This window comes from Giraffa tippelskirchi, chromosome 3, assembly GCF_054371585.1.
Source record: "Giraffa tippelskirchi isolate mGirTip1 chromosome 3, T2T-mGirTip1v1.2.pri, whole genome shotgun sequence".
NCBI lineage: Eukaryota > Metazoa > Chordata > Mammalia > Artiodactyla > Giraffidae > Giraffa > Giraffa tippelskirchi.
In genome coordinates, this window is record NC_137277.1 from 148,535,842 (window position 1) to 148,560,594 (window position 24,753).

Consider the following 24,753-nt stretch of genomic DNA (forward strand, 5'->3'; position numbering starts at 1 on the left):
GACAGCGGAGCCTGGAAGGCTGCAGTCCATAGGTTCGGAGAGTCAGACACAACTGAAGCAATCGAGCACGCATGCACAAACATTATTAAAAGAAAAAAACGTATGACTAGGGGAAAAAGGGGTTTCTTGATGACTCAACTCAAAATGTTTATGAATTAATTTATAAATCTAGTAAACTATGCATACACATAAACACTATTTTTAAAATATTCAAGAGTTCTATTTCTGGCAATGACGGAATAGGTTATTTCAGACAAACCATCTCACTGGACAACTGAAAAAACTGGACAAAATATTTAAAAATTTTTTGTTTGGAAGCCTCTGTCAGTTATAAAGCCAGCGAGGATTTTCAGATCCAAGATTCCAGACAGAAAAGAAATCTAGAGACTTTGAGTCCATAATTTGGAGCCACTTTCCTTCAAGGTATTTGTGGTGATCAAGAGTTAAGAGCTCTGAGATAAATATATAAGAACGAGGGAAAACCAGAGTTCAGACCCTGCTAAGGATGAGAAGCCATGGTAAACACCTAGGTTTTCAGTTGGGACCCTAAAGGGTTCTTCCCCAAGAACAAACGCCTCCTTAAATATTGTACTCTGGTTGCCTCGCACTAGTTCCAATTTTTTTTTTTTTTTTTTTTAATTAGAGGAACATTGCTTTACAATGCTGAGTTGATTTCTGCCATACAACAACACAAATCAGCCGTAATTATACACATATCTGCTCCCTCTTGAGCCTCCCTCCCCTCCCCCTATCCAACCACTCTAGGTCGTCAGAGTGCCAGGCTGGGCTCTCTGTGTTATACAGCAACTTCTCACCAGCTATCTATAGTAAACCATAAAAAGACTAATGTTCACAGGAATGAAAGCCCAAATCATTTCAATCTCATCTCAACTGAATTAAGATGATCTAGGATTGCTTAGTGTTCCTAGGCTAGCTGGCGACCAGATGCAAATGTATTTATATATTATCTGTAAAAATATATAATCAAGATCCTCAAAGTAGTTCTACAGATTTTCAAATACAATGTTTGGTACTTGATAAAAACAACTAGACATGTGAGAACAGAAAATATGACTAAAAACTATGAGAAGAAAAACCAACAACAGAAATAGACTTTTAGGAAATTCAAATAATCAAGTTATCAGGGATGAACTTGGAAATAACAATGATTAATATGTTCAAAGAACAGAAAGATGAGATTGAGGATTTTGGCAGAAAAGTGGAACTATGAAATAAATTATGAAAATTCCATAACTGAAAAGGGAATAACTGAAATTAAGAATTCAGTTGGCTTAACAACAGATAAGGAACAAAGAATACTCAATGATTGTAAGACAGGTCAGAAGAAAATATCTAAAGCATAGAGAAAAAAAGATGGGAAATATAGAAAAGACCATAAGAGACCTATAAAATATATTGTTGAGAGAAGAGGCAGAGCAAATACTGTACTTTCTCCCTTATAATGAATTCGCACCCTTTTCTTCCCATGTCATTGACTTTTTACCACAAACCCTTAAATATGCTAAAGTAAAACTCTGGAATAACCTCTGGGCACATGAAATATCACCATGATGAAGTTTTCCGGACCAATAGCAAGCCCATGTCTTAAAGGAAAAAATTAATATATAAATGATACATAAATAAGATGAAAATTTTGTTTTGGTTTGGTTTGGTTTTTTACCTTTCCCGGGGTTGTTGCTGAAGTTTTTCAAGTTGCACGACAGATGGCTGGTTGAACTGGGATGTTGTAGTTGGCACCCCAACAGTAACATTCAGGTCTGGGGATAAGAATGCTGGATATGCTATTGGCTGTGGTATAATAACATTTCTGGAAAATAGTAATAAAGTTAAATATCAAAATTATACAAAAGTACACTTCTAAAATCAATGTTAGCTATAACTTTTGAATCACTCTCTGTTTTAAACTGTTAACTCACATATCCACATTGGACCACCAGAGGACAGAGCTAGGAAAGAGGAAGTCAGAAATACTGAGAGAATAACCTTTTGAGTACTCCTACAACTAAGATCATGGGTAGCAAAGATGAGAAAGGAGAGAAGGATCTCAAGTTCTAAGGAGACGTAGAAAGCATTTGAGCCCAGATTTCTCTCCCTATCTCTAGGTTCAAATCTTTATGTCATGGCCCAGTCAAGTGGACACAAAAAATCAACCATCACAAGTTCATCCCCTTGTCAACTTGGCACCCACAAACATCTCCTTACAGCATGCTTTATTTACAAATGAGAAAATAAAAAGGTCATAATTCACCTTATGTGATACAACTCTCCTTCATACATACAGCCAAAACCTCACTAGCTCCTTCCCTATAAGAGGACGTAAAGTCCTTGGGTGATGTTTACTCTTCTGCTTCATATCCTGAAACTTAAATAACTATGACATACGGTTAACAATACTTAAATATTATGATATAAAGTGAATACATGTTATGTTACATGATAAGGAAATGAGAGAATATATACACATAAATTTTTTTCCCAGGTTACTGAGTAAATTGGCCAGAGCAGTGTACCCAAAGGAATATGTTGTCTCCAAAACTCAAGAATCCCACTAGGTGTTATGTCTCTTTTTTGGTTGTAGGAGAGCCCAGACACAATAACTTACCCTTTACCTCAGCAGGAATGTCTCAACAAGCCACATGCCTGGATCCCTAAAATTTCACTCAAGTTGTAAAAAAGTGTCAGAGTCGCTCAGTCATGTCTGACTCTTTGCAACCCCATGTACTGTAGCCCACCAGGCTCCTCTGTCCATGGAATTCTCCAGGCAAGAATACTGGAGTGGGTAGCCACACCCTTCTCCAGGGGATCTTTCCAACCCACAGACTGAACCCAGGCCTCCTGCATTGCAGGCAGAATTTTTTACCATCTGAGCCACCAGGGAGGTAGAAAGTCCTCAAATTTTATCAGACTTTCACTGAGGTAGAAAGCCATCGAATTTTATTAGACATTTCTCACCTTCTGACATGCAAATATCTTACCAATAGGTCTACAGTAGTGCTGCTCACTAGGTCAAATCAGCATGTCATCACTGGAAGGGACAGTGTGATACCTTATGTAAGATGATCTCTGTTCGTTTCCAAGGCAAACCATTCAACATCACAGTAATCCAAGTCTATGCCCCGACCAGTAACGCCGAAGAAGCTGAAGTTGAACGGTTCTATGAAGACCTACAAGACCTTCTAGAACTAACACCCAAAAAAGATGTCCTTTTCATTATAGGGGACTGGAATGCAAAAGTAGGAAGTCAAGAAACACCTGGTGTAATAGGCAAATTTGGCCTTGGAGTACAGAATGAAGCAGGGCAAAGGCTAATCGAGTTTTGCCAAGAGAATGCACTGGTAATAGCAAACACTCTATTCCAACAACACAAGAGAAGACTCTACACGTGGACATCACCAGATGGTCAACACCGAAATCAGATTGATTATATTCTTTGCAGCCAAAGATGGAGAAGCTCTATACAGTCAGCAAAAACAAGACCGGGAGCAGACTGTGGCTCAGATCATGAACTGCTTATTGCCAAATTCAGACTTAAATTGAAGAAAGTAGGGAAAACCACTAGTCCATTCAGGTATTACCTAGATCAAATCCCTTATGAGTATACAGTAGAAGTGACAAAAGATTTAAGGGACTAGATCTGATAGAGTGCCTGATGAACTATGGACAGAGGTTCGTGACATTGTACAGCAGACAGGGATCAAGACAATCCCCATGGAAAAGAAACGCAAAAAAGCAAAATGGCTGTCTGAGGAGGCCTCAGATAGTTGGGAAGAGAAGAGAAGTGAAAAGCAAAGGAGAAAAGGAAAGATATTCCCATCTGAATGCAGAGTTCCAAAGAATAGCAAGGAGAGATAAGAAAGCCTTCCTCAGCAATCAACGCAAAGAAATAGAGGAAAACAACAGATTGGGAAAGACTAGAGATCTCTTCAAGGAAATTAGAGATACCAAAGGAACATTTCATGCAAAGATAGGTTCGATAAAGGACAGAAATAGTATGGACCTAACAGAAGCAGAAGATATTAAGAAGAAGTGGCAAGAATACACAGAAGACTATACAAAAAAGATCTCACGACCCAGATAATCACGATGGTGTGATCACTCACCTAGAGCCAGACATCCTGGAATGTGAAGTCAAGTGGGCCTTAGAAAGTATCACTACAAACAAAGCTAGTGGAGGTGATGGAATTCCAGTTGAGCTATTTCAAATCCTCAAAGGTGATGCTGTGAAAGTGCTGCACTTGATATGCCAGCAAATTTGGAAAACTCAGCAGTGGCCCCAAGACTGGAAAAGGTCAGTTTTCGTTCCAATCCCAAAGAAAGGCAATGCCAAAGAATGCTCAAACTACTGCACAGTTGCACTCATCTCACATGCTAGTAAAGTAATGCTCAAAATCCTCCAAGACAGGCTTCAGCAATACGTGCACCATGAACTTTCAGATGTTCAAGCTGGTTTTAGAAAAGGCAGAGGAACCAGAGATCAAATTGCCAATATCCGCTGGATCATCGAAAAAGCAAGAGAGTTCCAGAAAAACATCTATTTCTGCTTTAGTGACTATGCCAAAGCCTTTGACTGTGTGGATCACAATAAACTGTGGAAAATTCTGAAAGAGATGGGAATACCAGACCATCTGACCTGTCTCTTGAGAAACCTGTATGCAGGTCAGGAAGCAACAGTTAGAACTGGACATGGAACAACAGACTGGTTCCAAATAGGAAAAGGAGTACGTCAAGGCTGTATATTGTCACCCTGCTTATTTAACTTACATGTAGAGTACATCATGAGAAATGCTGGGCTGGAAGAAACACAAGCTGGAATCAAGATTGCCGGGAGAAATATCAATAACCTCAGATATGCAGATGACACCACCCTTATGGCAGAAAGTGAAGAAGAACTAAAGAGCCTCTTGATGAAAGTGAAAGAGGAGAGTGAAAAAGTTGGCTTAAAGCTCAATGTTCAGAAAACTAAGATCATGGCATCTGGTCCCATCACTTCATGGGAAATAGATGGGGAAACAGTGTCAGACTTTATTTTTTGGGGCTCCAAAATCACTGCTGATGGTGATTGCAGCCATGAAATTAAAAGACGCTTACTCCTTGGAAGGAAGGTTATGGCCAACCTAGATAGCATATTTAAAAGCAGAGACATTACTTTGCCAACAAAAGTCCGTCTAGTCAAGGCTGTGGTTTTTCCAGTGGTCATGTATGGATGTGAGAGTTGGACGGTGAAGAAAGCTGAGCACTGCAGAATTGATGCTTTTGAGCTGTGGTGTTGGAGAAGACTCTTGAGAGTCCCTTGGACTGCAAGGAGATCCAATCAATCCATCCTAAAAGAGATCAATCCTGGGTGTTCATTGGAAGGACTGATGTTGAAGCTGAAACTCCAATACTTTGGCCACCTCATGCGAAGAGTTGACTCATTGGAAAAGACCCTAATGCTGGGAGGGATTGGGGGCAGGAGGAGAAGGGGACAACAGAGGATGAGATGGTTGGATGGCATCACCAACTCGATGGACATGGGTTTTGGTAGACTCCGGGAGTTGGTGATGGACAGAGAGGCCTGGCGTGCTGCGATTCGTGGGGTCGCAAAGAGTCGGACACGACTGAGCGACTGAACTGAACTGAAATGACAAATCCTAACACTGTAATCCCCCTAAACCTCTGAATCCTTTCCTCTACATTAAACTAAACTAGGTCTGGTTTTTCAATTCACTCATAGTGGGTTATCTTTGGTCCATGTTTCAGTAACCAACACACTGTAAAGAGTTCTATGTAACCCCTCAAGCTGCAAATTAAACACAGAATCTCTACTTACTTAGCCCATGTCAGTAAATTTTTTATATGATCCAACTTAATGGTCCTGCCACCATTATACCATGCCTTAAATATTCTTACCCCTACACATCTCCTGGATTTTTGTATATATAAATGAGAAAACTCAGGCAGTTCTTTTTAGAGGGTAATGCACTTCCTCGTGGGTCACATTTTGAACCTCACCTTTAGGGGCTTGCTGGGACTTGCATCTAGTTATAAGCCTAAAAGCAAAGAGGGGTTGCGAGGATGAGTCTTGAGGAGAATCAACATCATCTTGCATGGCAACTGCCTCAGGGGAGGAGATTACTATTTCCTCAAGCAATACAGAGTTAATCTTCTGAGATGGAGGCAGAAAGCCCACTTTCACTTTTGCTACGGATAGAGACGCCACTGGCAAAGGAGGTATGTCAGAATTTATGGGCTCAGTGTCCCCAGTTTCATCAAGATTTTCTCCTATTTTCCCATTCTGACTTGAAGGTTCCACTTAGTCCCAATCAATATTCTCACTTTAAAAGTTGACACCTTGTGAAGCTGGGAGCTCAATCTGCCTTGTAATTCAGACAGCTGCAAGATGAAATTCTACCTTTGATTCTCAGTAATCTTAGTTTTATGGCTACAGGAGATCAGGGTCCCCTTCAGAACACACATGGAAGATTTCAGGTCAATTACACAAGGATTGAGTTGGGAATTTGAATCCTTGAGCAAACTCATTATGTTCACTAGTTTGACAAAAATGTTTGAAAGTATCAAATACATAGTCACTCATATCTTTGCTTATAAATTGTTGATTAAGGATATCCAATGGTGATATTTTTCACATCACTGTTGCCAGGTCATGCTGAGGAGTATCAGTGTCTCTTTACCACTAGAAATGGAGTCATTAGAGTCTTTAAATCTGATCAGATTAGAGAGCTAACTTCAGAAAACTCAGAACCAATTCAGAAAACTCATCCTTAATCTTCTGTTTCTCTCAAGCCACTCTCAGTATCAAAATCTGTGAGAGGCATTCAGAGAAACAAAACCAGTAAGCTGGAGAGAAGGCGGGCGTTGGGGGTTGGGGGGGTGGGGGAGAAAGAGAGATAGAAGTTCAGACTCCAGATCCAGGAAGATCTGATGTTTCCATTCAAGTCCAAAGGCAGGAAAAAGCCAACATTTCAGTCAAAGGCTATTGGGAAGGAGGAATTCTCTCCTACTCACGGAAAGGGCAGATTTCTTTGTTCTATTCAGGCTTTCAACTGATTGGATGAAGCCTAGATGAAGCCTACACAATGAAGGCAATCTGCTTTACTCAGTCTACTGATTTAAATGTTAATCTCATTCAAAACACTCTTAAAAACATCCAGAATAATGTTTGACCAAATATCTGAGAACCCCATGGCCTAGTCAAGCTAACACAAAGAATTAACTGTCATACCCATCTAGCCATTGCCTTCATTCAGACCGTCAGTACCTCTCATGTAGACTACTGCAATAGCTTCCTCCGGTCCTTGATCTCCATTACTAAACTAATTCTGTCTATATTCAATCCTATTGACTCCCTCACTTAAAATTCTTCAATGGCTCTACATCTGAAATATTTCCAAATTTTCCCAATAAAGAACTCCTGTGGGTAGAGGACAGTGAAGGTCTCTGGAAGTGTAGCTTAATGCAATCAGACACAAACCACATCATTTCCTGGAATCGTTTGGCTATCTTGAAAATTTATGTGACTTTTTAATTCTACTATATAATGTGTAGATGTTAATTTTAAGATAACATTTTCCCTTTCAAAATCTTTGAGCAAAGTAATACTCCAGAAAGATACACCATATTTTCCAGTGCCTTTGTGTTGCCCTGTCACATGTGGGAGGACTCAAAACAGTAAAATTTACTCACATTTGAGAAGCATAAACTTACAATGATGATGATGGTGATGATAAAACATTTATTACTTCAGTAAGTAGTTAACAACTGAGAACTGTGTTATGTGCTACCATGTTCCAAGTGCTTTATATGTAACTTACGTAATATTACAATAACTCAACTGAGTAGTTGTTATTTTTATTCCATTCAATAGATGAAGCACAAAGTGCTTAAGTAACTGGCTCAAGGTTGCACAGCTAGTACATGGAAGAGCCCACATAGTCTGGCTCCAGAGCCTGACCTCTTGACTGCTACATCTTGCCCTGATGGCTGCTCCAGCTCATCATCTCCTATTGCTCCCTTCCTTATTCCTGTGTATTTTGAAGCCCACAACGAACCACTCACTGTTCTCCATCAGAACATAGCCTCTTATGGCTCCCACCATTTGTTCATGTGCCCTCTTTAGGGAATGTGTCTCCTCACCCTTACAACATCAACCTGGTGCACCACTACTCATTTTTCAAGTCTTACATCCAGCACTTTTTCTTTTGTGGATCCTTACTTCATACTTTCCTCCTAACTCCCCTAAAATGTAGAGGAAGCTCCCTGGCTGTGTCCCACAGACCTCATGTTTATCTCTAGGAGGGCTCCATCTCATTCATATTACCATATTTTTACATGCTACCTTTGCATTAAACTTAGGGTACAGCAAACATTCAGTAAGTGTCTATTGAATCAATGGATGGATATGAAATAACAATCAATAAACATAAGAAAAACATTAAACTTTACCATTTCAACAAATCACCAATATCAAATGGACAAAACTTATTTTTAATGATAATCCTCAGTGTTGACAGGACAATCAGCTCTTCAGAATATAATTTCTATACCTAATTTCCTCAATCCCATTTCAAGTATTTTCTATTCCTTATTCTTGCATAGCACCATAGATTAAATATCTCTCTCAGGTGCTTATTTTTCTTTGATCTATCTTTACTGTTGAAATTTCAAGACTAATTTACATACTATATTTTAAGTTACTTTTTGGGCTACTAATGGCATTTTTTGACCATAAGTTTTTTGCTGAAAATTTAGAAGTAACATACGGAGTGTGTGGAAATGAGTGTAATGCTACCTACCATACTGCAGAACAGAAAATGCAACTATTAGGTACCTTGATCTTAAAAAGTTCCTCACCTCTTTCTGCAAAAGAAATATTGCACTGGCCAACTCCCTCATTAGGCTTCCACTCCTTTCCCTCCTTTAGTCACAAAGTTGGCAACACTTCTCTTCTTTTTCTTATCTCCAGGCCTCCTCAACTACTCTCTCCAAGGCTACATCTGAAACTCAAAATATCTTCCACCTGAGGCAAAACACTTCGCTGCTTTCTTTACCTTGGAGACTAGCTCATTCTGGACATGTCTTAAGACAATCAAGATGTTCCACCAAATGGAAGACATGTATTAATAACTGTTAATAAGACTTTAACACTTACGTCGCAAGGTCTGTTCTTTCTGGAGGTGGTGCAATATCCATAAACATAGATGGCTTAATAATTTTCTGAAGAGGTTTTAACTGAAGAAAGTAATAAGTACATATTAACACTGTTTAGTCACAATTTCAGTTCATCCTAATATGACTATTTCCTGGACTTAAGCAATTGGTGTATATATATATATATATATATATACACATATATATATATATAATTATTTATATAATGAAATGAGGAGGAAATGAATCAAGAGAGGAAGAAAGAATTAACATTGAGCACTGAGTATACAGTCCATGGAATTCTCCAAGCCAGAATACTGGAGTGGGTAGCCTTTCCCTTCTCCAGGGGATGTTCCCAACCCAGGGATCGAACCCAGGTCTCCCGCATTGCACGTGGATTCTTTACCAGCTGAGCCACAAGGGAAGCCCATATATATATAAGGAGGAAATTAATTAAGAGAGGAAGAAAGAATTAACATTGAGCATTAAGTATCTGCCAAGAATTTTACATCTTCAATATTATTTAATCCTCTCAATAATTCTATGAGGTAGATAACTACCTCTGTTTTACAGGTAATAGTGCTGCTGCTGCTAAGTTGCTTCAGTCGTGTCCAACTCTGTGTGACCCCAACGACGGCAGCCCACCAGGTTCCCCCGTCCCTGGGATTCTCCAGGCAGGAACACTGGAGTGGGTTGCCATTTCCTTCTCCAATGCATGAAAGTGAAAAGTGAAAGTGAAGTCACTCAGTTGTATCCAACTCTTAGCGACCGCGTGGACTGCAGCCTATCAGGCTCCTCTGTCCATGGGATTTTCCAGGCAAGAGTACTGGAGTGGGATGCCATCACCTTCTCTGTACAAGTAATACTAAGGATCAGTAATTTGTTAAAGGGCTACCCAACAGGCATGAGAACCAGGGTTTGAATGCAACTTCATCTCCCATGCAAGTACTCTTTATACATTACCATGATAGGTAAGTAGGGGATATGTAACTGAAAAGTTCATAGACATAAAATCAAGTAGAACTTTTATTAAACTTTCCACACTTTTCCTTATAATGCCTTTGTTCCTAGTTTTTAATAGAATCCACCTAAATAAAATGCAATATCTGCCCAGTTTTATTTGAAAAGTATCTATCTCCAGGATTGTTACATGTTATATTCACACAACACCTACCTCAGAAGTTAATGCTCATGAACTGAGACTGTAACAAAAGGACTAAACAATTAAGGATCCCTATAAGGCCCAATCCATGATAAGAAAATAGGCAGAATAAACAGAAGAAAAATCAAAGGAGAAAAGAAAAAAAGCTCATGTCTAATGGCTTTCATCATTACATTACCTACTTGTGATCTAAAATGTATTAAAAAAATTATGATATACCATAGGTAAAATTTAAAAATGCATTTTATAGGGATTTCCGAGTTAACCAGCAGTAGACTTATTTGATAAGACTGATCTACTGACTCTAAATTCGTAATTTAAAAAACCAAGAGTATAAAAAGTAGTAAAAGCTGAAAATTAAAGATTATGTATAAAGTATAGGGGTCATTTCTTCTATACAACAGAAGTACTAATGAGACTGGATTTATAAATGCCCCAAAGCTGTGACAATACCCAGAGATATCAATAGTTCTTTCAAATACTTAATGAGAATATATGTTGGTAGATTATTGGGTAGATTTTTCTAGACCAATTCCTTGAAAAGGTCATTACTGACAATAATTTCCACTATAGGAATCCAGCCTAAGGACAAAATGAAAGAAAAGGATAAAGGTTAATGTGTGAAAATATTCACTGCAACTTTGGATATACATAGTAAATTTAAAGAGGCAGGCTTAAGCTAGAAAGATATCTTCTTTGGGCATATTACTTTCTTCTTTGGGCATATTACTTTCTTGATAAATCAAGAAGAGTTGACACTGAAACAATCATGGTGAGAAAGGACTCTGTGATTAGAGTACAAAATATCTGAATAACATAAATGACTCCATTTTAATGATTTTTTTAGATATAAAAATACACACTCGCTTCTTGAATATTTAATTTTGTTTTCAATCACTTAAGTATGTTTGTACACAGACACTAACACACAAAAGATTTAAAATAAAGACATCCTGAATAAAATATCATTGTTTAAAAATGTACAAACAAACAATGGTGACGTTTCATTTTTCTTTAGAGAAAAATGTCATTCTTTTTTAAAAATATTTATTTTAAAGAACATATCAAACTGGAAAGGAAAGAGGCTCAGGAGGATTATATGACTAAAGAGCTGCAATAGAATGATTCTTAAAAGAGGGAAACTAACCTGATGTGAAAATCCATAGCCAAAGTTTCCATAGGAGAACATAAATTCCACCTCCACCCTGCAGATAAACTAAACGTGCCAAATTTATTTTATTTGATCAGAAAGATATTTGAATGGAGAGGTATAGCAAGTGATATTTTTACTTCACAAATCTTTAAATTAGAAAAACCAAAGCATGAATCTCTTCATTAAAAAAATTTTTAAACAAGTAATTCCTATGTAAGAATCTATGGTGTTCTGGAAATGTTAAAAAAAAAACTTTTATGTTAAAGTTAAGGAATATTATATTAAGATATGAAAAATATCAATTTAAAATTGCTAACAGAATTATGCTGAGATACATACATACATATGTATTCATAGCCATGTATATATGTTTTAAGTATTTATTCATACTTCTCCCATCTCCACTTTCATTTTAAGATAAATTTTTGATTTAGAAAAAGTGATTTCATCTCTCTGAACCTCAGCTTGCTCATATGTGACATGAAGGAGGGAATCAGAGGTTATGACCTCAAATATTCTTCATACTTTTTTTTATGTCCCTTGTCCTCAATTTGGCTCTTAGCAGGAGAAGCCTCTCACAGTAGATGATCAATTAATCAAGATAATTTTTAAGTACTTAAAAAGAAATTCAGTAAGAACTGTATACAACAACTTAAGAGACTGTTCAAGGAGGAAAATAATTCTTCCTCAATTCAGCAAGTGAGGATCCTGAGGCTATGCAGTCAAAGCAGCAAGGACAGGCATTTTACTCTCTTACCCAATGATTTCTAATTTTTGTGTTCACCATTTAGCAGTAAGATAGCAGCATTTTTTTTTAAAGTAGAGATGAAGATTTTTTGAGCAAATATTATACTTTCTCTTTAATATGTTTACATTAACTCAAACAGTGATTGGAAATGTAACAAAAGAATTAAAACAGTATCAGAGCAAAGTTACATGAAATGTGCGCACAAGGCTTTGGAAGTTTCAGTAAAGTTCTTACTGTATTTTTCTTCAACATTTGGAGTTCTCCAGTAAAGCACCCTTTCTAGAAAAAAGAAACAAGAAAATTATTAAATATAGAATTACTGATATAGTCATGGTGTCACTTGTAGATATCTAAATCATTTCATAAATTTAAAAAAATCAGGTAATGATTTTTATTGCATATATGATTTAATAGCTAAAATACAAAAATAATGAATGTTTGGAAGAAAGTAAAACTTCCAGATTGTACCAGAAATAAATGTTAATATTTACATTTATGTTTTAAAGAAAAATGTTCCTACTACTTCTACTTAGAGGAACTGCCAGGCCTACACTCCTTTTGAGGGGGTAAACATGGATCTATATGATAGGCCTACTCATGACAGAACTGAGTGCTTCTCTCATCTCTTGGGGACAGTTGGGATCTTTTTACCCAAGGAAACCTTTGGTATTGAGAGGATAACAGGCAGGAAGGCCAGGGGTCTCCAAACAGAGGAAATAGGCTGCAAGTGTCAGACATTTTTTCTCTCTCTCTTAAGCGGCAGGAAGAAACAAACTAGTGTTACATTTTTTTCCCCTTCTCTATACAAATTTAAAAAGAAGTTTCTCTTAAAATTCTGTGTTGCCATAATGACACCTGGTTCCACCTGAACTTAACTTTTCTCAAACTTTGAGCTATCCAATGCATTTTTCTTATGGAAATGTTTGCCTTAAACTATGTTAATGTGCTATGTATTTACTCCAGATTCTGTCTTCAAGTCTCAGAACCGACTTGACAAACCAGTATGTTATACTCATACACTGTTCTCCTAATCTATGTTAATGAAACTATATATTTGTATGGGAATCTGCCTTTCTTCAAGATTCATGTCAATCATTTTATGGCCCGGGATGACTCACCTGGTGCCAAGATTATCTCAGAATGCCTCTTGTGGGTGAGGGGCCTGGTGCCATTCTCTGAGTTTTGAGACATTTCCTTTCTTTAATTAGCAGACTGCTAATAGCTATATAACATCCAGCTAAAGACTAGCAGGGGGGTACTCTTTCTGCCCCCTTCTGATGTCTACGTCAGAAGCTTTCTCTATCTCTTTTATACTTTAATAAAACTCTACTATACAAAAGCTCTGAGCAATCAAGCCTCGTCTCTGGCCCCAGATTGAATTTTTCTCCTCCAGAGGCCAAGAATCCCGGCGTCTTTCATGGTTCAGCAACAACCTTTCAGTATGCTTGGTCACCATCTCTGGTCATCTCTGCTGTGTTTTGACTGCTCTCATCTAATCCATCATTCAACAATTCCCTATCTTCCCAGAATTTTCCACTGTGGGTCATGGAACCCCTGTTTCATGGCTGACAAACAACTTTACATCTTTACCTGCTCCGCTAAACATTCCTCCTTTTCTTTACCTCAGACCTGCCTCACCACTAAGGATGCTGCTTCCATTACAGACTCCTCAAATGAACACTGACCCATCTCAAAGTCAGGAGGTGGAGTAGCATCCTTCACACTCTCTTCTATTCCTTCCAGATTTTGTTATTTCATGGGGATAAAAAGTTTTCCTCTTTTAAGCCTCATGCTCTCTGGCATGTCTTTCATACATTCTGGTCACTAGTTCTCATTTAGTGTAAACTTTGGCTACATGTCCTCTGCCCCCCCAAAACATAACAATCTACAAGAACCTACTTAACAGGTGCCCTCTCAGTCCCTGGTGAGGCATTATAATGAGGAAAATAACAGGTGGTGGTAAACTGACAAGACATTACACAAAACTAGCATATAACATCTATTCATCACATAAAGCCACAAGATCTATCAGAAAACTCATAAGTAATTGAAACTGATTTCCTTAATGATCCTGTTAACATGCTCTTTTAGAGTTTTTTGCTTTTGATAGCTTCCCTTTTCCCAAAGTGAGGAATGGGGAAACATCCTACTGTTCTAAGAATGCCTTTTTCTTCTTCTTCTCTTTTATAAACTGTCTCTGCCTTCTTCTTCTTCTTCTTCTCTTTTATAAACTGTGTCTCTGCTTTTTATGCAAGAACTGAACCTAATGATTCATCTCCCTCAAATATAAGTAAACTTTTAGTCATACTTTTAACTACTGTAAATGTCTTTGAGTTATTTCTGAAAGTCCCACTGAGATCTACCCAATTGAGTCTTCAATGGAGCCAATTAAATATTTAACCTGAATGAGCATCTAACTCATCTAAATCCACTGAGTTTTAGCTTGCCTTCATTCAGCTCTACTGATGAGTTTCAATCTGTGGCAATGAGCTACCTGGTTCCCTGTCCTGAATGTGGCTCTGCTTAGCCCAAAGCAAGTTACATGGCTAAGCCCAGTAGTGGAGGGGTTGGGCAGGGGGCAGGGTGGGGGGAAACTGTAGACTACTCATAAGTGTAGATACAGGGAGGCATGATTCTTTAGGGGGCATTACGCTAACAATTTCCCACACCATTGAGTTTCTATCACCTTTCTCAATTAATTACACTAGTTATCAATCTTTCTAACTGTTGATTTTATCATCTAGTCTTAGGCTCATCTGGTACGTATTATATAGCCAAACCAATGAACACAAATGGTACTGCAATTCATCTCAAAATTAATACATTCCCTTTTTATAATCAATTTTGTTGTTGTTTAGGCAGTAAGTCCTATCCAACTCTTTTGCAACCCCATGGACTGTGTAGCCCACCAGGCTTCTCTGTCCATGGGATTTTCCAAGTAAGAATACTGGAGTGGGTTGCCATCTCCTTCTTCAGAGGATCTTCCTGGTCCAGGGATTGAACCCAGAGCTTCTGCTGTGTTTCCTGCATTGCAGGAAGATTCTTCACCACTGAACCCCTGGGGAAGCCCCTATATAATCCATACAGATATATTATAAACTCCAATATACTTATATGCCTTAATTAGACCTCAAGCCTTAACAATTAGCTGATATTTCTGGTTTCTCCCAGAGCTTCAAAGAAACCCAAGATATATCAGGGATGGGAAGGAACAAGGGATTAATGATACGAGTACAGACCAATTACTTTTTTGTAAAGCTACGCAAAACCCATTATGTGATTTAATTCAATTCAGTGTCTTTGTACTCCAAAATCAGGCCAATTATATTCAGAAATTATATTGCAAGGACTGATGCTGAAGCTGAAGCTCCAACACTTTGACCACCTGATGTGAAGAGCCAACTCATTGAAAAAGACCCTGATGCTGGGAAAGATTGCAGACAGGAGGAGAAGGAGGCAACAAGAGGATGAGATGGCTGGATGGCATCACTGACTCAATGCACATGAATTTGAGCAAACTCCAGGAGATAGTGAAAGACAGGAAAGCCTAGTGTGCTCCAGTCCATGGGGTCGCAAAGCGTTGGACATGACTTAGTGACTGAATGACAACAATGGTATACAGAAAGCAACTGAGAGCAATTGGTAATCATAAACAAGACACATGTCCTTTGCATATACATGTGAGATAATTGTTGTACAATCAGATGGCCCTCCCATGCTTCCAAACATGATGTGCAGTTTCACTCTTATCATCAGGTCTTTCCAACTCAGCCAAGCACTAGATTTTACCAATATGCATGAGGATTTCTACCCTGGCTAGCAATTCTGTACTCAAGTGGTCTATAATCTACCCCTGCATGTGACCTAAACAGTAAATGATACAGCTTAAGCTTCAGAGACTAGACAGATAAGTGTAAATTTTTCGACCAGAATCATAAATTGTAAAGGGCCCTTTAACTTATGAAAGGAGTCAAAAGGTACAAACTTCTAGTTACAAGATAAATAAATACAAGACATGTAATGTACAACATGATAAATATAATCAACACCATGGTATGTGATACATGAAAGTTTTTAAGAGAGTAAATTGTAAGAATTCTCATTAGAAAAAACTTTTTTTCTCTACTTCTTTTGTGTTTTGTGTATATGATATGATGGGTATGTGCTAAATTTATTGTGATAATCATTTCATCAGGTATGTAAGCCGAATCATTATACTGTACACCTTAAACTTGCAAAGTGCTGCACGTAAATTATATCTCAAAAAACTATAAGAAAAAAAAAGGCCCTCATTAAAAGATGTTCTGCATCTTAACAGGTGGAACTGCAAATTAATACCACAATATCACTACACATCCATCAGAAGGGCTAAAATACAGAATGGTGACACTACCAAATGCTGATGAAGATGCTGAGAAACTGGATCATTCATACATTTCTGGTGGAAACGTACAGTGGCATAGCCACTCTGGAAAACAGTTTTAAAACTATACATGCAACTATCTTACAACCCAGAAATTTATCTGAGAAGCAAACACTATGTTCACACAAATCTGTGAATATTTAGAGTAACTTATTCATAACAGCCCAAAATTGGAAACAACCCAGATGTCCTCCAGTGGGTGAATGTTTAAACAAACCATGGTACATTTGCACCATAAAGTACTACTCAACAACAGAAAGGAATGAACTGTGGATATATGCAGTAACCTGTACGATTCTCCAGAGAATCACAAGAAGAGAAATAACTCCAATTCTAAAAGATTACATAATGTATGATTCCATTTATATAACATCCTTGAAACGAGGAAACTACAGAAATGAAGAACAGGCTGGTGGAGCCCAACAGTTAAGGAAAGGGTAAGGACAGAAGCAAGTGGATATAGCTATAAAAGGGCAACATAAGAGATACTTGTAGAGATGGAAATGTTCCACATCTTGGTTGTGATATTCACTGTAGTTTTGAAAGATGTTACCATCAGGAGGAAAATGAGAACATAGGCCAGTTAAAGGGCCAGTTAAAAGGCCAGTTGTCTATTTAGGTTGGCCAAACTCATCCAAGGGATTTATTCTCCCACTAGGTCTAGTTTAAATAGGGTTGGATACAAAGTAGATGCAAGACATTTATAATACCATGTGTGATTTTCTCACAGTTCTTGTCTTCTATTGTTTTACATCCAGATGCTTAAATATTATCATGAAGCTGTCACTCCATGCCAGCATCAAGCTATCAGAAGTGCATCAAAAAAAAAAAGTCCTCATGGTAAACTTTGTACTTCTGGTATCTGAGTTTTGACTATAAGAAATGAACTGAGAAATTCTAATATGGGAAATGATGCAATTTTTAATTAACGTAGAGGTGCCTACAGAAGGATACTGAAGACAATACACAGAGGAACCATACTACAGATGAAATCATAAGGCTTGGAGGGAAATCTACAAACAACCAAAGTTTCTTTCTCTGATAACTTTGTTCAATAAATAATGCAGTCTCTTTACTTATGATGCAGCAATTCACCATAGAGATTCATACAGGGCAATTCATCTTAATGTAGAGACTTTCCACAGGTATGTATTAGAAGATATGCTCAAAAAATTTACTGCAGCAATGTGCATAATAGTAAGAAACTGAAAACAATCCAAATATCCATTAAAAATTTATAAATAAGCTGGGGAATACTCCCACATGGAACAATATACAGCAGTGAAAGAATGAACACTAGCTAATAAAATTAAGTGTATTAACCTTAGAAACATGTTTAGAAACACAAATGCTACTATTTTTTGTAACTCTACATTTAGTAGTAAAACTATGAAAAGAGCAAGAAAATACTAAATACAAAGTTTAGAATAATCATTAGCTTTTCCTGGGGGAAACGGCAGGAGGCAGCAGACAGAGAGATAGAATGAACTGCAGAATGAGTTTAAACGTCTGCCTAAAAACTTCGCTTACCCCTAAATGACACACACACAGGGCAAACAACAAGCAGCCTGCTAAGTTGCTTCAGTCATGTCCAATTCTGTGCAACCCTATGGACTGTAGCCTGCCATGTGCCTCTGTCCATGGGATTTCTCAGGCAATAATGCTGGAGTGGGTTGCCATTTCTTTCTCCAGTGGATCTTCCCAACCCAGGGATCAAACCTGTGTCTCTATGTCTCCTGCACTGGCAGGTGGGTTCTTTACCACTGGCACCACCTGGGAAGCCCTGGGTAATAGTCCCAGGTGGCATAAGCAGCCTAGCTAAAGAACTGAACTGAGCCCGGATGAGGGATCAAACCTGTGTCTCCTGCATTGACTGGCAGATTCTTTACCACGGAGCCACCAGGAAAGTCCGAGAAATCCTTTTACAAACCTTCACTTCAGAGAATAAGATGGTGGAGGAATAGGTGAACATGGAGTACATCTCTCTCCACGGATGCATCAGGAATATACCTTCAGATACAGAAATGCATGCAGAACACCAGCTGAGAGTGGAGAGGAGTACCTGACCAGCAGAAAAGAATATATAGAACCATGCAAAACTTGGTAGGACGAAAGAACTTGGGGGAAAAACAGGAGTGTAAGTAGGACTGGACCTACCCTCAGCGGGTGGGGGAACTGAAGCAGGGGTCCGATCACCACATTGGGGCAACTGCTTGAGTCAGAGGAGAAACATTTAAGGCTGAGAGTGAAACAGCTGATCTGTGGCAGCTTAAATGGAATGAGAATCAGACAGTCCTTGCCGCATCCATACATACCCCAGACAGGGATGCAGGTCCCCTGGAAGGCACAGCGGCTGGGAGCTGGAGTTTAGGGATTATGGAGCAATCCCAGGGCAAGGGCTGCTGTTGAATGCACAGAGATGGATTGAGGGGATGTGAGGGAGGAGATTGTGGTGGGAAATGCCTGTGGAGGAAAGCTGGGCAGCCATGGAAGCAAGGCAATACTGCTGAGTCACACGTAGGGGGTGGAGCCATCACCATAGCCTCTCTCCACGCTCCAGCATTGGCAGCTGAACAATAGAGAGGCTGACCCATCAAACGCCTGATGAACTGAACTACAGAGTAGGACCCTAACCAGGATTGCTCCTTTAAGTGACAGATGTGACGAAGTACAGAGTAGGACCCCATCCAGGGTACCCCTTTAAGTGCCTGACGCACCCATCTACAGAGTAGAACCCCAGCCAGGGGGGCCCCTCTATGTGCCTGAAGCGCTAAACAACAGAGAAGAGCCCCAGGCAGGGGAGCCCTCTAAGTGCCTGAATGGGCAGAGCCATGGAGAAAGACTGGCCAAAGAGGCCTTCTGATCACCAGCTACAAGAGGCTCGAAAAAAACACTCCGCTAGGGCCATAACTCCTGCAGTGGAGGCAGTCCATTTCCCTGCACACTTGGTGCTGCCAGGGTCCCCACAAGCCAAGCAGCAGTGCCACCTTCATGCTCAACTCTCACTGGGGCAGAGCTGCCACAGGCAAAAAAAAGTCTTGCGTCTATGTGCACAGGGTCACTTCGGTCGTGTCCAACTCTTTGCGACCCTGTAGACTGTGGCCTGCCAGGTTTCTCTGTCAGGGGAGTTCTCCACACAAGAATGCTAGAGCATATTGGCCAATACTGGTTGCCATACCCTTCTAGAGCACTATATTTCCTGCTGCCCTAGCCGCCAACTCCCCTGAATACCTGGTGCTTCCAGAACCCTTGCGATCCAAGCAGCTGCACCACCTCCACACCTGGCCCTCACAGGGGCAAACCCAAGTCCTCCAGGGTAGCCTCAGCAGCAAACCCCAATGGACAACCCACATGCAGAGGTGGAAATAAAACCACAATTGAAACCCAGGGGAAATGTGGCTAAGGAAGAAGACCCAAAATCTTCCCACCAGCTGTACAAGCTGCAGATTAAATCCACAGGATCAACTAGGCAGACTCTGTGTCTATGGAATATATAAAAGGACATTGAGAGCTCCCACAGGAGAAAACACACTAGTTCTGAGAGCTGTGGACACTGGAGGCAAGAACACACAGGAGTAGGACCAGATTAGAATCTGAGCTGCCCCCACAGCAGGTCCAGAGATCAGCACAGTGTTAGAGGGCATCCTAGGGAGGTGAGGTGAACTGTGACTCCCAGTAAGGGAAAAGACTTTGATAGCAGTGACTCAAGAAAAACATTTAATATTCTTATGTTTTGACTTGTTCTGTAGATCCTTTTGGATTTTTTTTTTTTCTTTTTTTTTCTCCCCTCTCTGTAGTAGTTGTTGATTTTTCTGACACTATGAAATCTAAGCTTCTGAGCTTTTTTTTTCTCAGTCACATTTTTTATTGTTGTTATAAACCTCTGCCTCTACGTTAGGCTTTTGCAGTTCTGTGGAATTTTCCTTTTATTTTCTTTTCTCTTTTTTTAATTTTAATTTTTTAAACCTATTATTATCTTTTCTACATTTATTCTTTTGTTTGCTTTTCCTACTGTTCTTTTCCCCTTGCAGTTAATCTTTAATATATATAAATCTTCTTTATCTACCTCTATTTAACTCTGCATATCTATTCTTTCTTTCTTTCCTTTTCTCTCAACATATTTGTCAGCTTTATTTTCATTGCTTTATTCACCACTTGGCACCATGCTTTAGTTTTGTTTTCCAGTTTGTGCTTTAGTAAGTTTTGTTCTTAACTGGTAGATATATTTTTTGTTTCCTTTGTTTGTCGGGTCAATCTATTGTACTTTATTTTTGTTGGACTGTTTTGATTTTGCTTATGGGTGTATATGTGTATGTGTATAGTCAGTCACACTTTTTACTGTTGTTATAAACCTCTGCCTCTATGTTGGGCTTTTGCAGTTCTGTGGAATTTTCCTTTTTTTTTTCTTTTCTCTTTTTTATAATTTTAATTTTTAATCTTTTTAAACCTATTATATTTTTCTACATTTATTCCTTTGTTTGCCTTTCCTACTGTTCTTTTTCCCTTGCAGTTAATCTTTAATGTATATAAATCTTCTTCATCTACCTCTATTTAACTTTGCATATCTGTTCTTTCTTTCCTTTTTTTCCTTTCCTCTCAACATATTTGTTAGTATTGTTTTCATTGCTTTATTCCCTACTTGGCACCTTGCTTTAGTTTTGTTTTCCAGTTTGTGCTTTAGTTAGTTTTGTTCTTAACTGGTAAATATAATGTTTGATTTCCTTTCTTCGCCAGGTCAATCTACTGTACTACATTTTAGTTGGACTATTTTGACTTTGCTTATGGGTGTATACGTATATGTGTATATTCCATTATTTTAATTATTATTTGCCTGATTTTTTAACTGCCATTTGTCTGGGGTTCATCTCTGGTTTCTTGCTTTGGGGTATTTGCTTTAATTTCACTTAATGCCATAACAAACCACTTGTGGAATGTTCATTCCTGACCAGAGATCAAGCCCTGAGCCTTTGGAGTGGGAGCACTGACTCCAAGACCCTAGACTACCAGAGAACTAACCCTAGGGAGTATCAAATAGTAAGAACTCACACAAAGGAAACCACCTGAATACAAGACCCAGCATCACCCAACCACCAGTAGCACCCTGTGCAGGACGCCTCATCTAAACAACAAACAAAACAAAAATACAAACCCGATCATCAGCAGACAGGATTACCACCTCACTCAGCCTTGCCCATCAGAGGAAAAACAAACAAACAAACAAAAACTCAGCACAAATCTCACCCTATACAAAGCTTACACAAACCATGGGGCCAACCCAAGGAGGGAAGAAACCAAAGGGAAAAAAAGAATTCAACCTCAAAGCCTGGGAAAAGGAGACTTCAAACATAATAAGTTAAAAATAATAATGAATAGGCAGAGAAATACTACACAAATGAAGGAACAAATTAGAAACACAGAAGTACAAATAAATGAAGAGGAAATAGGCAAACTACCTGAAAAGGAATTCAGAACAATGATAGTAAAGATGATCAAAAACCTTGAAAACAAAATGGAGAAAATGCAAGAATCAGTTAACAAAGACCTAGAAAAATTAAAGAATAAACACACAGAGACAAACAACACAATTACTGAAATTAAAAATACTCTGGAAGGAATCAATAGCAGAATATCTGAAGCAGAAGAATGAATCAGTGAGCTGGAAGATAAAATGGGGGAAATAACTTCTGAAGAGCAGAAAAAGTAAAAATAATGAAAAGAACTGAGGATAGTCTCAGAGACCTCTGGGACAATATCAAAAGTTCCAACATTCGAATTATAGGAGTCCCAGCAGAAGAAGAGAAAAAGAAAGGTATGAGAAAAATTTTGAAGACATTATAGTTGAAAATTTCCCCAACATGGAAAAGGAAATATTCAACCAAGTCCAAGAGGCACAAAGAGTCCTATACAGGATAAACCCAAGGAGAAACATGCTAAGACACATATTAATCAAACTAACAAAGACTAAACATAAAGAAAGAATATTAAAAGCAGCAAGGGAAAAACAACAAGTAACATACAAGGGAAACCTTAACAGCTGTTCTTTCAGCAGAAACTCTGCAGGCCAGAAAGGAATGGCAGGATACATTTAAAGTACTTAAAGGGAAAAATCTCCAACCAAGATTACTGTACCCAGCAAGGATCTCATTCAAAATTGATGGAGAAATAAAAAGCTTTTCAGACAAGCAAAAGTTAAGAGAATTCAGGAGCAACAAACCAGCTTTACAACAAATGTTAAATGGACTTACATAGTCAAGAAATACAGGAGAAGAAAACAGATCTACAAAATCAATCCCAAACAATTAAGAAAATGGCAATAGAAACATAAATATCAATAATCACTTTAAATGTAAATGGATTAAATGCTTCAACCAAAAGACACAGACTGGCTGAATGGATACAAAAACAAGACCCACGTATATGCTGTCTATAAGAAAACCACTTCAGACCTAAAGACACATATAGACTTCAAGTGAGAGGATGGAAAAATATGTTCCATGCAAATGGGAAGCAAAAGAAAGCTGGAATAGCAATCCTCATATCAGACAAAATAGACCTTAAAATAAAGATTACAAGAGATAAGGAACGACACTACATAATGATCAAGGGATCAATCCAAGAAGAAGACAAAACAATTGTAAATATCTATGCACCCAACATAGGAGCACCTCAATACATAAGACGAACACAACAGACATAAAAGGAGAAATTGACAGTAACACAATAACAGTAGGAGACTTTAACACCCCACTCACACCAATGGACAGATCATCAAAACATAAAATTAATAAGGAAATACAAGTCTTAAATGATACATTAGATGAGATGGATCTCATTGATATCTTCAGGACATTCCATCCAAAAGCAGAAGAATACACCTTCTTCTCAAGTGCACATGGAACATTCTCCAGGATAGACCACATCTTGGGTTACAATTCAAATCTCAGTAAATTTAAGAAAATTGAAATCGTATCAAGCATCTTCACCAACCATAATGCTATGAGACTAGATATCAATTACAAGAAAAAAACTGTAAGAAACACAAACACATGGAGATTGAACAATACATTTCTAAATAACCAACAGGTTACTGAAGAAATCAAAAAGGAAATAAAAAAATTTCTAGAAACAAATGACAACGAAAACACGGCAACTCAAAACCTACGGGGTGCAGCAAAAGCAGTTCTAACAGGGAAGTTTATTGCAATACAATCCTACCTCAAGAAACAAGAAAAACATTGAATAGACAACCTAACTTTACACCTCAGACAACTGAAAAAAGAAGAACAAAAAAACCCAAAATTAGCAGAAGAAAAGAAATCATAAAGATCAGAGCAGAAATAATTGAAAAAGAAATGAAACAAACAATAGTAAAGCTTAATAAACTAAAAGGTGGTTCTTTGAGAAGATAAAATTAACAAACCTTTAGCCAGACTCATCAAGAAAAAAAGAGAGAAATATCAAACCAACAAAATTAGAAATGAAAAAGGAGAGGTTACAACATTGCAGAAATACAAAAGATTATAAGAGACTATTGTGAACAAATATATGGCAATAAAATGGATAACCTGGAAGCAAAGGACAGATACTTAGAAAAGTTCAATCTTCCAAGACTGAACCAGGAAGAAATAGAAATTAAGAACAACCCAATTATAAGCACTGAAATTGAAGCTGTAATCAAAAATCTCCCAAAAAGCAAAAGCCCAGGACCAGATGGCTTCACAGGAGAATTCTATCAAACATTTAGAGAAGAGCTAATGCCTATCCTTCTAAAACTCTTTTAAAAAATTGTAGAGGAAGGAACATGTCCAAACTCATTTTACAAGGCCATCATCACCCTGATACCAAAACCAGACAAAGACAATACAAAAAAAGAAAACTATAGGCCAATATCACTGATGAACATAGATGCAAAAATCCTCAACAAAATCTTAGCAAACAGAATTCAGCAACACATCAAAAAGCTCATAGACCATAATCAAGTTGGGTTTATTTCTGGGATGCAAGGATTCTTCAATATACACAAATCAATCAATGTGATACACTGTATTAACAAATTGAAAGATAAAAACCATATGATAATCTCAACAGATGCCGAAAAA

The 24,753-nt window shown here is 38.2% G+C and overlaps 1 protein-coding gene across 9 annotated transcripts in view; it reads right to left on the reverse strand.

Annotated features, from left to right (window-relative positions):
* CATSPERT (catsper channel auxiliary subunit tau) overlaps nt 1–24,753 on the reverse strand; it is a 111,262-nt gene that overhangs the window by 61,549 nt on the left and 24,960 nt on the right. For 8 of the 9 annotated variants that reach the window (XR_014080001.1, XR_014080000.1, XM_081581907.1 and 5 more), the window contains exons 6-9: nt 12,466–12,510; nt 11,478–11,546; nt 9,170–9,249; nt 1,682–1,828 (exon numbers count right to left, since the gene is read on the reverse strand). Coding sequence is in view for 7 of the 9 variants with exons in the window: in XM_081581907.1 (XP_081438033.1) it covers nt 1,682–1,828; nt 9,170–9,249; nt 11,478–11,546; nt 12,466–12,510 (341 nt within the window). In the remaining 2 variants the exon portion in view is untranslated. The remainder of the gene's footprint in view (nt 1–1,681; nt 1,829–9,169; nt 9,250–11,477; nt 11,547–12,465; nt 12,511–24,753) is intronic. The other variant, XM_081581902.1, reaches the window with a different exon arrangement.